The 13,986-nt window shown below is 48.8% G+C and overlaps 1 protein-coding gene across 2 annotated transcripts; it reads right to left on the bottom strand.

Moving 5' to 3' along the window:
* Positions 1 to 5,128: 5,128 nt before the first annotated feature.
* PEX11A (peroxisomal biogenesis factor 11 alpha) lies at positions 5,129 to 13,887 on the bottom strand (the record flags this gene model as incomplete). 2 transcript variants are annotated; one of them, XM_080690871.1, is made up of 3 exons in its annotated part: positions 5,129 to 5,700; positions 7,931 to 8,046; positions 13,832 to 13,887. In XM_080690871.1, the coding sequence occupies 3 exons, from the start codon at positions 13,885 to 13,887 to the stop codon at positions 5,129 to 5,131; spliced, it is 744 nt and encodes a 247-aa protein (XP_080546997.1). The 2 variants fall into 2 exon arrangements, with proteins under 2 accessions (XP_080546997.1, XP_080546998.1); XM_080690872.1 differs by having other exon boundaries at positions 5,129 to 5,607.
* Between the last annotated feature and the right edge of the window lie 99 nt (positions 13,888 to 13,986).

Raw genomic sequence — 13,986 nt, 5'->3', positions numbered from 1 at the left:
CCTAGCTCTTCACGCTGCAAAGCAGAGTCCCAGGTCCATCAGAAGCCCACGGGCTGATGTCAGTTCAGTTCACAAGGTCAGTTCCCGGCCTCCCGTGGCCACCCACTGGCCCCGGCTGCCTGGGAGCTCACCTGCTCTCATAGAAGTTTCGTAGGTAGATGTCACTCCTTAGGGTCTCAGAACAACAAGTTGTCCCACAGCCTACTGGTGTTTCTTTTTCTTTCTTTCTTTCTTTTTGACTGAAAATTCTACCTCCTAGCTACACCCCAGCCTTTTTTGTTTTTTTATTTTGAAACAAGAGCTCGCTGAGTTGCAGAGGCTGGTCTCGAACCCGTGATTCTCCTGTCTCAGCCTCCCAAGTACTAGAGTTATATGACCATGCCCAGCTCTGATGCTTCTTATAAGGATTCAGGATGAGAAGTAAAAAATGCAAGAAGCCACAGAGATACAAGGTTTTGATCAAGTCTGAGGGCTCAAAAATGAGGGTCCGAAAGAGACTAAAAGAACGAGTTTCAGGCTTTGTCTTATTTTTATGAGAAAGCTCTGGGTTAATCTATTTCTCAGCAAGCATCCTGTCCCTCTCGGCTCAGCCGGCTGAGTAAGCAGTCACTCAAAAAGCTAGTCATTTCAGCCATCTTTTGGAAGAACTAGTGGTCCCCAAATACCTCCTCTAGAATCCTGGCCATTCACCTTGAACCTTTGCCTCAGCGGACCCTACAGGTCTCTTTATTCCCAGTAAAATTCCAAAAGGCCCCACCCACAGCCTCCCCTTCCGCTCTCACAAACCCACCAGGTGGGGCGGTGCCGGTGCCAGGGACCCCAGACTTACTGCAGCTGCCCGCCGCCTCCGTCTCCCACAGCCCAGGCTCAGAGTGTCTCCTCGGCAGAAACACTTCCAGTCGCTCCAGGGGCTCTTGGGCAATGCCCCTTGGGCCTCCCAGCTACAGGGAAGGGAGGAAAAGAAAACCCGGCCAGAGGTTGCCATGGTTATCTGCCACGGGGTCCCCTGGGACACCCTAACTGCCCTTTTTTGTGTGACACTGGGGATTGAACCCAGGGTGCTCTATCCTTCTATCCTGAACTGCTCTAGCTCTGAGCTACACTCCAGCTTTTTTTTTTTTTTTGCACTGGGGCTTAAACCCAGGGGCATTCTACCTCCCAGCTACACTCCCAGCCCTGTTTTTTTTTTTTTTTTATTCTTTATTTTGAAACAGGGTCTCACTAAGTTGAAGAGGGCCTCACTAAGTAGCTGAGGCTGGTCATGAACCTGCGATCCTCCTGTCTCAGCCTTCCAAGTACCGGGACTGTAAGCGTATACCACCATGCCTGGCTATACCAGCTCTTTTTTTAATTTTTGAAACAGAATCGCACTCTGGCCTTGAACCTACAATCTTCCTGTCTTAGCCTCCCAAGTACTAAGATTAGATATGTGCCATTGTGCCCAGACTGTCCTTTTTTTGGTCTGGGAGCCCAAGGCCATTCTAGCTCAAAGCTACTTTCCCAGCCCTTTTTAATTATTTCTTTATTTTTTTAATTTTTTTTTTTTTTTTTTTTTTGTAGAACTGAGGATTGAATCCAGCAGCATTCTACCCTTGAGCTACATCCCCTGCCCAATTTTATTTCTTATTTTGAAACAGGGTCTTGCTGGGTTGGTAAGTCTCACTACTTGCTGAGGCTGTCCTCGAACCTGCAATATTCCTCTCAGCCTCCCAAGTACAAGGACTATAGACATACGCTGCCACACCTGGCTGATTCCCTCCTCCCTTTCTCTCTCTTGCAGTACTGGGGATGGAACTTCGATTTTTATTCTTTATTTTGAAATAGGGTCTCACTGAGTTGCAGTATTCCTGGCTCTCAATTGGCAAGAAGAGAAGGTATTGGGATATATCATATGAAGCTCAAGCTGTAAAGTTCCATCTAATTCATAATCTTGGTCCCTTTCCCCAGTGCATCCTGTGGGGCAGTTTCCAACCCATCTCTCTCGTGCTTTCTTACTCACTAGTAAAGGTGAATATTGATTGAAGAGTCTGATTTAAATCTGTACTGGACCTGGGCTCACTTGAACATACCAGGGTTTTTTTGTTTTGTTTTTGGTTTTTTTGGTACTGGTGATTAAACCCAGGAGAGGTATTCTCTGAGCTAGACCCCAGCCCTTTTTATTTTTTATTTTGAAACAGGGTCTTGCTAAATTGCTGGGGATCACAGCATCAGGCCAGCCTCAGTAACTTAGGGAGATGCTTAGAAACTTAGCAAAACCCTGTTTCAAAATATACATCTTAAAAAAATAGGCTGGGAGTGATACTCAGAGGCAGAACGCCCCTGGGCCCAATTCCCAGTATGGAAGGAAGGAAGGAAAAAGAAAAGAAGAAAATCATGCATTGTTCTGTACTTGGGAGACTGAGACAGGAAGATGGAAGGTTCACTGCCAACCTCAGCTACTTAGTGAGGCCCTCTGCAATTTAGTGAGATCCTATTTCAAAATAAAAAATAAAAAAATAGGGCTGGGGTATAGCTTGGAGACAGAATGCCCCTGGGTTCGGTCCCCTAGTTGCTAAGGTATGGAAACAGGAGGAAGAGGTAGGAGTAGGGAGAAGCAGTGATGGATGGATGGTAATAAAATCTGTATCCGTGACAAAATGAAATAGAGAACAAGAAACCAAGAAAGGGAGGAGACAAGTGGGTGGCTCCCTCCAAAACGAGTAATACATCTGTGATTCACGGACTAGCTACTGATCCAACCTGGGCTTTTCAGGCATGGGCACTAATGGAGAGACAGGAAGTGTCTGAAGAGGTGGACTCGGGCCTCGCTCCCAGGTCCGGCCTCCTCTGGGGAGGCTGCTCCCGGGTGGCCTGCTGGGTCAAAGGGCAGCCTTGGCTGCGGGAGTGCTGGCTGCAGGCCAGAGGGAGCACAGGGCTCTGTGCCTGCTCTGCTGACAAAGCTGTGCCTTTGGCCGCGTTAGCTGGGACTCTAGAATGTGGGTGAGAGGTGAACAGCGGTGAAAGGGCCCAGGAAAATCCCAAGGAGGAGAAAGAGCCAGTGGCCAGCTGCAGCGGGCCGGGCACGAAGCGCCGTCTTCCTGTCCACCCGCCCTCTCCTCCTCCACTGCCCGAGAGCGGGGCCGTGGTCGTCCTGGTCACGGAGGGTCCCCACACCGCGCAGGACACCCAGGCGTACTGAATACACAGCGCCCGCGCGGTGCCCAGTGTGGACGTGGGGCCTGCAGGCTCAGGGACTTCTCTGGTAGTTGGACCCCACCAAGGATGTGCAGGCTGGGGTGGGCCGCTGGGAAGGAGAAATGCACAGAGATAAGGCACCAGCAGTCAAGTTGACACACTCCAGAGGACGTGGCATTCCCACACACACTTGCTGAGGGCACGGATACCAAGATGGACACCCTGACACATGCTCCTTGAGTCAAGGGCAGCCTTCTTCAGGGAGGCTGCCTGGCTAGAGGTTCTCAGAGGGAGTCTCTCGACCCAGAACCTCCACGTCTACACCTGCCTGCATCTCCCTGCCCAGAGCCGCCTCTGCCCACCGTGCAGACTGACTAGGGTCTGCTGCCTTCCTCGTAACCCTTCAACCCCAGAACACATCACAGGCACCAGTCAGTTCTGTCTAGAAATTTATTGGACATAATTTCTTACAGCAGAAAGTCTGGACAAGGTAAAAATGGTTATTTAAAGTTTTTGTCAGGGCGTGGTGGCGCACGCTTGTAATCCCAGCATTTGGGAGGCTGAGACAAGAGGATCGTGGTTCGCGGACAGCCTCAGCTACTTAGTGAGGCCCTCTGCAATTCAAGTGAGACCCTGTTTCAAAATAAAGAATAAAAAATAGGGCTGGGGTTGTAGCTTATGCCCCTGGGTTCTATTCCTAGTACCACAAAAAAGAAAAAATAACAAAATAAAGTTTTTATTTGTCCTGCCTTAGCAGTTGAGAGCCACTGGGTGCCCTGGTATAGCCCTGTACCCTACTGGGGAGGCTGAGGCAGGAGGGTCGAAGATGACAAGCTTAAGGCCAGCCTGGGCAACTGAGTGAGGCCCTGTCTTAAAACTAAAAAAGGGCTAGAGCAAAGCTCTGTGGTAGAGCACTCCTGCTTTCAATCCCTAGTACCACACACACACAAAAAAAACAAACCAAACCAAACCAAACCAAAAAAACAGAGAACTAAGCCAAGGACCTGAATCTACTTTTCAGGAATTTCAGTCACATTTCTGGGAACCTTATTCAGTGCACATTTTTTTTTTTTTCTCTTTCCATTCAGATAATGATACGGCTTTACAGGCAGTGCTGACACTGGACCTCTACCTGCTGATACCCTTTCCCACCTTGCCCAAGATCCTAAGAATGAGTTTTATTTATCCTAGAAAACTGTGGCCTTCCTACCTTCACAGAGGAGTCATGAAATTTTAACTGTATAATTTTTTTAAATATGTGTGGTACTACGGATTGAACTCAGGGGCTCTCTACCTCTGAACTACACCCCAGCCCGTGTACCTGCCACCTATTCTACCTCAATCTCCTTCTGATGTGTGCCGACTCACTGAGCCCAGAAGGCATCTCCCCACAGACACAATCTGCACGGTGAAGACAGATGCCCCTGCGATTCTAACCCTATGTTACTTCTGGACCCAGCAAGGACAAAAGTACAGTGGAGGTCAAGGCCAAAGGCCCAAGCCGGCTCCCTCCATCCTGCTGCCGTCTACGGGGTGTAACTGATGGGAGAAGAGAGGGGCTGCCAGGTTGGGGGTGCTGACATCACACCTGCCGTGGTCGTGTGACATCAACACGCGCAGCCCACTCCATGCTGCCTGGTTGGTTTCCTTTTCAGTTTTTTCTTTCAGTGTTTATTTGTGCAGCACACACTGGGTCCTACTGTGGACATCAGATACGCTCAGTAAAGGCTGGGTGAAGGGGGAATGTTCTGAACTTCAGAAGTCCCTCCAGGGCTCTAAAAGGCACAGGTAACTTCATGCTCCATCCTCGGCCCCCTCTGCTCACGTCACGGGTCACTGAGTGCTCAAGTGGACAAAAACTAAGCCTGGTCTGGCATGGTCTGTGACCAGTGCAAGTGCCCCTTTTGCTGAGATGTCATCTGGAAGGCAGGTCCTGGGCTCAGCCTGCGAACCCCTAGCGGGTCTTCAGCTTCATCTGAGGGTATGCCACTGTGATGATGCCCGCCACGGAGGACAGGAGGCCTCCCAGGCCAATGACCCCGGGGTTGGACCTGTAGACCCCCATCTGGTTCAGAGGGATCAGAATGTCACAGCAGTTCTTCACGGTGTCCAGGAGCAAAGGAGGATGCTGCTTCAGAGACTGGAATAAGAGGAGGAGAAAGGACTGGAGCCACTCTGTGTCCTCATCGACCACGCTGTACCCACGAGGGCTCTGGGATGACGATGTCTTCCTCTTGGCCTTGTTGCGTGAGACGCGGCCCATCTGCAGGGCGATTTCGTACAGATCCCTGGCCAGGCTCAGCAGCAAAAAATAGTAGTAGTGGCGGTTGGCCCACATTTGCCATTTCTCCTTATTGATGCCAGAGGCAAGACCTACACTCCTCACCCAGAGAATGGTGTCGCAGATGTAATAAACCACACGGTTCAGGTTGGCTAGTGTCAGGCATAAGCGGGGCACGGGGTCAGTGACGTGGATGCTCTGCTCAGTCGACTGGACCGCGTGTATCACATTGCCTAGTCTGAACCCTGCAAGAAGAACCCACAAGTTAACAGTCTCATTGGCAGGATGGAAGGCAGACCCCAGGTCAGGGTGAGGAGCCATCTTAACAACCCATGGCTGTTTGAGGCTTGCCTGAGCTAGGGAAGCAGAACGCTGGAGTAGGCTAAGGATGCCTGCTGTGATCCTGGAAGGCACGAAAGGTAATAACTTTTTAAGTTGATCTCCATTCTAGCGAATACCTTAACGGTGACGTACAGCGTACTCCCGGCAAAGTTACTCACAGTGTGCATTGTTACGTTGGACTTTACCACCTACACCTTTTTGGAAGGAAGGACTCACGTGACGTGAACCCCCAGGTGTGGTATTCCCTTGGAGTCTGACGCCTACACTATTTACTTTCCAGACAAAAGACTGTCCCTTGAAAACACATCATTGTTTTGCCATTTCTCTGGTCCAAACCCCGTTTGATACCTACTGTCAAGACAAGGGAGAGATGACAAGAGTTAGTGGATCGGACAATGAATACTGTCAGATGAGGTCCTCGCCTGAATTAACCACCCACTGCAACACATCCTGATGAAAGCAGGGATGCACACGCCAACAAGTGTTTCTTGTGCAACTAGAGAGTAAGTTATAGTCCTGAGCGTCACAGAAAATACAGAAGAGGTGCTTTTCCTTACAGGACTCCACCTTAGGTTCAGCCAGGGCTCAGAAGTGGCCGTTCTCAGCAATGCTTATGATCTCAGAAGAGCAGCTAAGAAACAACACCAAGACAGGCCCTGGAGCGACTGCTTCTGGACCCCGTCTGTCCCCCGGACTAACTGGCTTCAGGACCTTGGATAAGCCCCTCTGGAATTCAGACAAAAGTGATGCGGAAAGAGCCTGTGAGCTCCGCCACTTTAAAAGACCTGAAACATAACTTCTCAATTTGGCCTTTGATGCCATCAGGAAAAGCTCACTACACCCTTGCCATTCCTCCGCCACATGACTTACACCTCTCTGGCAAACTAGTTTCAGCAACACGGTCCCTCCAATACAATGCTTTACTCGTAAGAGTTGAGCCTTTGCTAGGACAAACCACCCTTCCAGAAAACCTTTCCTGGAGCCAGGTGTGGTGGCGCACGCTTTTAATCCCAGTACTTGGGAGGCTGAGACAGGAGGACCGCAGGTTCGTGGCCAGCCTCAGCCTACTTAGTGAGGCCCTGCACAATGAGACCCTGTTTTAAAATAAAGAATTAAAAAAAAAGAATACCTTTCCTGTCTCTCCAGCCACATCTAAGTTTGTATACTTCCCCTAAACATCTTTTTTTCTCTATCCCAGCCACCATATTTGAAACGTGATCTTCTTTCTCTCATAAAACTAAGGACTGTTTCTGTGTGTGTGCATGTGCGTGTGTTACTAGGAATTGAAGCCGAGGCAGTCGACCTTTGAGGTACACTCCCAGCCCTATTTTATTTTGACACAGGGTCTCACTAAGTTACTGAGGGCCTAAGTTACTACGGGGCTGAGGCTGGCCTAGAGTCTGTGATCCTCCCGTGTCTGCCTCCCACGTACTGGGAGTACGGGTGTGCGCCACCACGCCCGGCTGCAGGACTGTTTCTTTGTGAAGCAGGTGTTCAGAAACAACCCCCGCCGCGTGCTGGTCTACATCCCAGCTGATGCTTCTGCTGGCCGACCACAGTGGGGGCTGGTTCTCAGCCAGCAGTCCGGAGCTGGGCACGCAACTGCTTTAAGAAGTACGGGATCCCCCAGATGACCCACTGGGAATTAAATGCGTGCACACCGCCTTCACTCTGCCTTTAACATGCGCCTACCCGGGGATGGCCGAAGAAAACACGCCCACCCATATCTTCCAGCCATCTTCAGGAAAAGGAAGGCAAGAGGCGGGTGGCCTAGGCCACGGCTATTCTGTTCTTCTCTAGAATAAACGGGCTCCCGGGGGTCAGGAGCGCACGTGGGGGACTGCAAGACATCCTGTGGCCACGAGAACTGCAGGAGAACTAACACATCCTCTGTCTCACGTGTTGTGACGAGCAGGAGGAGGTGGCACGGCGCTGAGGGGAACTCAAGAGGGTGTGGGTGAGGTCTGCAGCAAAACACTCCGCCTTAGCCGCAGTTCCACGGGGCAGCTCAACTTCATTGATCAACTTGGCTGATTAGAAACGAAAACCATGAGGGTGTGTTGCGAATCCCAGGGTCTGAGGCCGAGGACTCTGGGTGCGGAGCCGCTGCCCCTCGAGACACAGGGTACTTACATTTCCGGCCAGTGCTCACACTGGACTCCAGTTTCTTGAGCTTCATGACCACCTTCTCTTTGTCAGCGTTAGCCTCTAACAAATATCTAAGCAACATGCATGTGTACTGAGTGGCTCTGAAATGGAAAACACAACGAGGAGTGATTTACAGACCAAATAAAACTGGGTTCATGGAGTGAGGGAAAGAGAAACGGGTCCTGGGAAAGGCAAAGAGAAACGTCGTGCTGAAGGCCAAGTTCCTGAGGCCGTTTCTCGTGTCGTGGCTGTGTGTGTAAGAGTGAAACTCTGCAACAGTCACTCCACAGAAGGGCCAAAGGGCAGGACATGCAATGGGAACACAAAGGTCGTGGAGGAGGACTGCGATCATGCAGTGGACCGCCCCCAATGCAGGCCGCAGCAGGCGGATGGACGCAGCCAAGGTGGGAAACTGTGCCGGAATCTCCCTGCTACGTCTGCAAAGATCCATACGTATCTTCTCCAGTGGAAATGACTTTCAGATTTCTCAACTTTTCTACCACAAAGTTAAACTACTTATGTGACAGGACTCAAACCAGAACCAAATGAATGTCTGAATACTGTTTCTTTTTTTTTCTTTTTCTTTTTCTTTTTTGGTGGTACTGGGGTTCCTGGAAGCCCTTCTACCTCCTCCAGGCTACGCTCCCAGACCTATTTTATATTTTTATTTGAAACAGGGTCTCTTAAGCCAGCGTGGCTGGCTTCGAACCTGCGCAATCCTCCTGTCTCCGCCTCCTAAGCGCGGGGATTACAAGCGTGCGCCACCATGCTCGGCGTCATTTTTTCAAACTAAAGGGCCAAATATACAACAGTACACAAATTAGTTTGTCTTTCAAAACTAATTTGTATTTTTTAAAATACAGGCAGAATCCTATTTAACAATACAAGATATTCAATAAAGTATTGTCATTTCTACAAATAATGATGACTTGCTGGTAAATCTAACAAATAAGAACTTCGATATCACACAGTCAAACATCTAAATGCGCCGGGCATAGTGGCACACGCCTGTAATCCCCACGCTTGGGAGGCGGAGACAGGAGGATTGCATAGGTTCGAAGCCAGTTGTGCTGGCTCTTAAGAGACCCTGTTTCCAAATAAAAATATAAAATAGGTCTGGGAGTGTAGCCTGGAAGTAGAAGAGCTTCCAGGAACCCCAGTACCACCAAAGAAAAAATAAAGAAAGAAAGAAAAAAAAAATCTAAATGCAGCTGGGCGTGGTGGCGCACACTTGTAATCCCGGCATTCAGGAAGCTGAGACATGAAGATCGCGGTTCACAGGCAGCCTCAGCTACTTAGTGAGGCTCTGTACAACTCAGTGAGACCCTGTTTCAAAATAAAGAATTAAAAAATAGGAGGCTGGGCGTGGTGGCGCACGCTTGTAATCCCTGCGCTTGGGAGGCAGAGACAGGAGAATCACGCAGGTTCGAAGCCAGCCACATGCGCTGGCTTAGGAGACCCTGTTTCCAAATAAAAAGGTAAAAATAGGTCTGGGAGTGTAGCCCGGAGGTAGAAGGGCTTCCAGGAACCCCAGCACAACCAAAAAAATAATAATAATAATAAATAATAAATAAATAGGACTGGCGGTATAGCTCAGGGGTAGAATGCCTCTGGGCTCCATTTCTAGTAACACACACACACACACACACACACACACACACACACACACTCTAAAAGCATCTGGCAATCTATTTAATGAACACAGATGCCAAGCCCTACTGTCCCGTAACTGCATCTGAATCCTTGTATAGTTATTATTCTCGATAAAAATGTAGCACATTTTCCAAAATGGTGAATGTGATTTGGAGAATGAGTAAAAAGAGAAGATAAGAGCTCGCTCCGGCCACATACGTATGAAAACTGGACTCATACGGAGATTAGCACGGCCTGTACAGGGATGACACACAAGCGCGTGAAGTGTTCCTCCAGTGTTTTTGATGTGAGAATACCAATGTCAATCCCAATATCCTGTGTGGGAAAGGGGGGCACGGGGAAAGAGCTGCAGGAAAGCTCACCGAGTGCTGTGTGCGTGTGTGGCAGTATCACCGTGAATCACATTATAGTGAGACAATAATGCACCAGTAAAAGTATGGGGCGGGGGGGGGGAGAGAAGGAGGAGGAGGAGGAGGAGGAGGAGGAGGAGGAGGAGGAGGAGGAGGAGGAGGAGGGAGAGGAGAAGGAGGAAGAGAGGGCTGGGGATGGGGTTTAGTAGTAAAGCACCTGCCTAGCTCAATCTCCAGTATCATAAAAAGCCAAAAAGAGAAGGGATGGGGGAAAGACCTGGATTATCATCTCTGTCTGCCACTTTTAAAATTTTTTTGGTAGTACCAGGGGTGGAACCCAGGGGCTTTTCTACCTCCGGGCTATACTCCCAGACCTATTTTATACTTATTTGGAAACAGGGTCTCACTAAGTTGCTGGGAGCCTCACTAAGTAGCTGAGGCTGGCTTCGGACCTGTGATCCTCCTGTCTCTGCCTCCCAAGCGCAGGGATTACAAGCGTGCACTTCCACGCCCAACTGTGTGCCACTTTTTAAGGCGTGCTTTCTGGTGAAAGGGCTCAAGCTGCTCCGGTCAATGTACCTCCCTTTCTCAGATTTGATCTAATAATAAGAACAGGTCTAAAACAAGGCGTTGTTTTATGAACTTCATGGAGGTTGTACAGGTCACTAAGAGAGTTGGGAAATGATGATAGAGATCTCAGATCTTGCTTAATGAGTATATTCTAAATGACTTTTATTAAGCATCCTCCTTCATAATTGTTACAGGGTGTATTCTGGGTACACTAGAATTATAGTGTTCTATCTTCATGAAGCTTGTATGTAGTACAATCATTTTGAAAACCAGTTAAATCAATTAGAAAGGCAGTATTGCTTAGTGGTTAAGGATGTGGGCACTGAACTGGGCACAGCTGGCGTATACTTGTAATACCAGTACTAGGGAGGATTGCAGGTTCAAAGCCAGCCACAGAAACTTAGCGAAATTCTCAGCAACCTAGTGAGACCATGTTTCAAAAAAAGAAATAAAATCAGGCTTGGGGTGTAGCTTGGAGATAGAGTGCCTCTGAGTTCAATCCCCAGTACCAAAAAAAAAAAAAAAAAAAAAAAAAAGATGTGGGCGCTGGAATCAGCTATGCCTATTAACTTCTGCTTCAGTTTCCCCATCTGTGATATGGGGATATTTAAGATATTTAGAGTATCTACTTCGTAGGGTTGTGATGAGGGCTAAATAAGTTAACCAGATATAGAGTTTGCTTCCCAAAGTCTCTCTCTTCCCCTTTTTTTTTTCTAGCGAAGCATTGCTGAGACTGGCCTTGAACCTGTGATCCTCCTGTCTCAGCCTCCCGAGTGATGGGATTACAGGCGTGTGCCACCATGCTTGGCCCCAGAGTTTTTTTTTTATTGGTCTACTCTTTTTTTTTTTTTTTTTTTTTGCAATAGTGGGGATGAACCCAGGGACAATGTACCTCCAAGCTACACCCCCAGCCCTATTTTTTAGTCTTTTTAATTAATTAATTAATTAATTGTACCAAGGATGGAACTCAGGGGCATTTTACCTTCTCGCTACACCTCCAGCCCAGTTTTATTCTTTTATTTTGAAACAGGGTCTCACTAAGTTGTGGAGGCCTCACTAAGTAGCTAAGGCTGGCCACGAACCTACTATCCTCCTGTCTCAGCCTCCCAAATACTGGGATTACAAGCGTGCGCCACCACGCCCGGCTAGTCTTTTTATTTTTTTGAAATAGGGTAACACTGAGTTGCAAAGGGCCTCCCTAGGTAGCCGTGACTGTCTGTGAACCATTGATCCTCCGGTCTCAGCCTCTCAAACGCCGGGATTACAAGCGTGTGCCACCCCACCTGGCTTTCATTGGTCTATTCCTAATGGCGTATTTGAATTAGTACTTGAACACCCAAAAGAGAAGGAAAAACTGTGAAATAAAACTGCAACAGGACCTATTATGATTACTGGGCAAGAGTGAACCAGATCACTAAAAGAAACATCATGCGGGAGAATTAGTACTACAGACACAATCTGCTACTGCACCTTCTAGGTGCAGCTGTTCCTCAGAAGCTCTCCACTTCATTTTTACCGTTTACAAAGCCATTTCACGCACATATCTCAATGACACAGATTGGGCAATCAGAGAACTATAACCTGTTTCTTCATAAGCACTCCAAGGGGCTACTTGAGGCCACATCTCATTGTTACAAATTTTCAGTTCTGGGAATATTTCAACAAGACTGACACATGAAATCTGGCGTGATGGCGCTGGCCTTTAATCCCAGTGTTTAGGAGGCGGAGTCAGGGAGCTCCTACGCCTGCAGTCCCAGTACTCTGAATGCTGAGAAAGGAGGCCCTCTGGTCCAAGGCTGGGCCTCAGAAATTTAGAGAGAGACTGTTTCAAAATAAAAATACAAAGGCCTGGGTGAGCTGGGTGTGGTGGCCCACGCTTGCAATTCCAGTACTTGAGAGGCGGAGATAGGAGGATCACAGGTTAGTGGTCAGCCTCAGCTACTTAGTGAGACCCTCTGCAAGACCCTGTTTCCAAATAAAAAAATAGGGTTGGGGGTGTATCTTGGAGGTAGAAGGCCTCTGAGTTCAATTCCCAGTACTGCCAAAAAAAAAAAAAAAAGCTGGAAGTGTGAGGATTGAAAGTAGAATGCTCTTATGTTTAACTTTCAGTGCCCCGTCCCCCAAAAAAGATACTGCAGCCAGGCGTGGTGGCACATGTTTGTAATCCCAGACTGAGACCTGAGGATCACAGTTGGCAGACGGCCTCAGCTACTTAGCCAGGCCCTTTGCAATTCAGTAAGACCCTGTTTCAAAATACAGAGACTAAAAATTAGGGCTGGGGGTGTAGCTCGAGGCACAATGCCCCTGGGTTCCATCCCCAGTACCGTGAAAAATTTTTAAAAAATAAAAAATAGAACTAAGGGAAGCCGGGCATGACAGTGCATGCTTGTAATCTCAGTACTTGGAAGGCTGAGACAGGAGGATTACACAGGTTCAAAGCCAGCCTTAGCTACTTAGTGAGGCGCTCAGCAACTCAATGAGACCCTGTTTCCAAATAACGTATAAAACAGATATGGGAGTATAGCCCAGAGGTAGAAAAGCCCCTGGATTCCACCCCCAGTACCACCAAAAATAAGAAAAGGGGGGAGGCTGGAGGTGTAGCTCAGGGGTAGAATGCCCCTGGGTTCAAGCCCCAGTACCGCAAAAAAAAAAAAAAAAAAAAGAAAGAAAAAAGAAGAAAAAGATACTGCCACAGGTGCATTAAAATAAGTTGGAAAACATAATCTAAAGCTTATATGGGCTTGGCGCAGTGGCGCACGCTTTTAACTCCCAGCATTTGGAAGGCTGAGAATGGAGGATCGCGGTTCGAGGCCAGCCTCAGCTACTTAGTGAGGCCCTCCGCAACTTAGTGAGACCCTGTTTCAAAATAAAGAATAAAAAAATAGGGCTGGAGGTGTACCTCGGAGGTAGAATGCTCCTGGGTTCCATCCCCAGGCCCGAAAAAAAAAAAAAAAAAGCTTATATGGCCTTTATATAGTTTCACATGTAATGTATATGCCATGTATTTCATACATAGAGAATATACTTTTCGTCTCTACTGTATACATTTTTTTGGCAAACGCTATAATCTTTCACCTGTTGAACTTCCTCAAAATATAGAACTCTAAAAACACTTATTTGAAAGTGAACCTCAAGTGGATATTCGTCGCTCAATGTGAGTTTTTATGGATGTCCTGGGGCATCCATGGGGCAGGATGGGGCAGGAGCACGTCGGTGGGGAGGCGCGTTGGAGCGGCCGCGGCGCCCGGGCCGGGCTCGGGCTCCCGCCGCCTCTCCCCAGGGCGCCAGTGCGGTCCCGCCGCATGGGGCTCACCTGAAGAGTCGGTCCCGGCCCTGGGTCTGGTTGGTGAAGCGGATGAAGGCGTCCATGGCGCCGGCCCCAGGCCACGCGTCGCCGCCGGCTCGGTCGCGGTCCTCGGGGCGCCCGCGGTCCCGAGGGAGGGCGGGGGTCCGGGTAACCCCAGCCGG

This window comes from Muscardinus avellanarius (assembly GCF_963383645.1).
Source record: "Muscardinus avellanarius genome assembly, chromosome: 3".
Lineage (NCBI taxonomy): Eukaryota > Metazoa > Chordata > Mammalia > Rodentia > Gliridae > Muscardinus > Muscardinus avellanarius.
The sequence above is the reverse complement of the archived record's forward strand: the minus strand, read 5'-3'. Positions and strand labels throughout refer to the sequence as shown.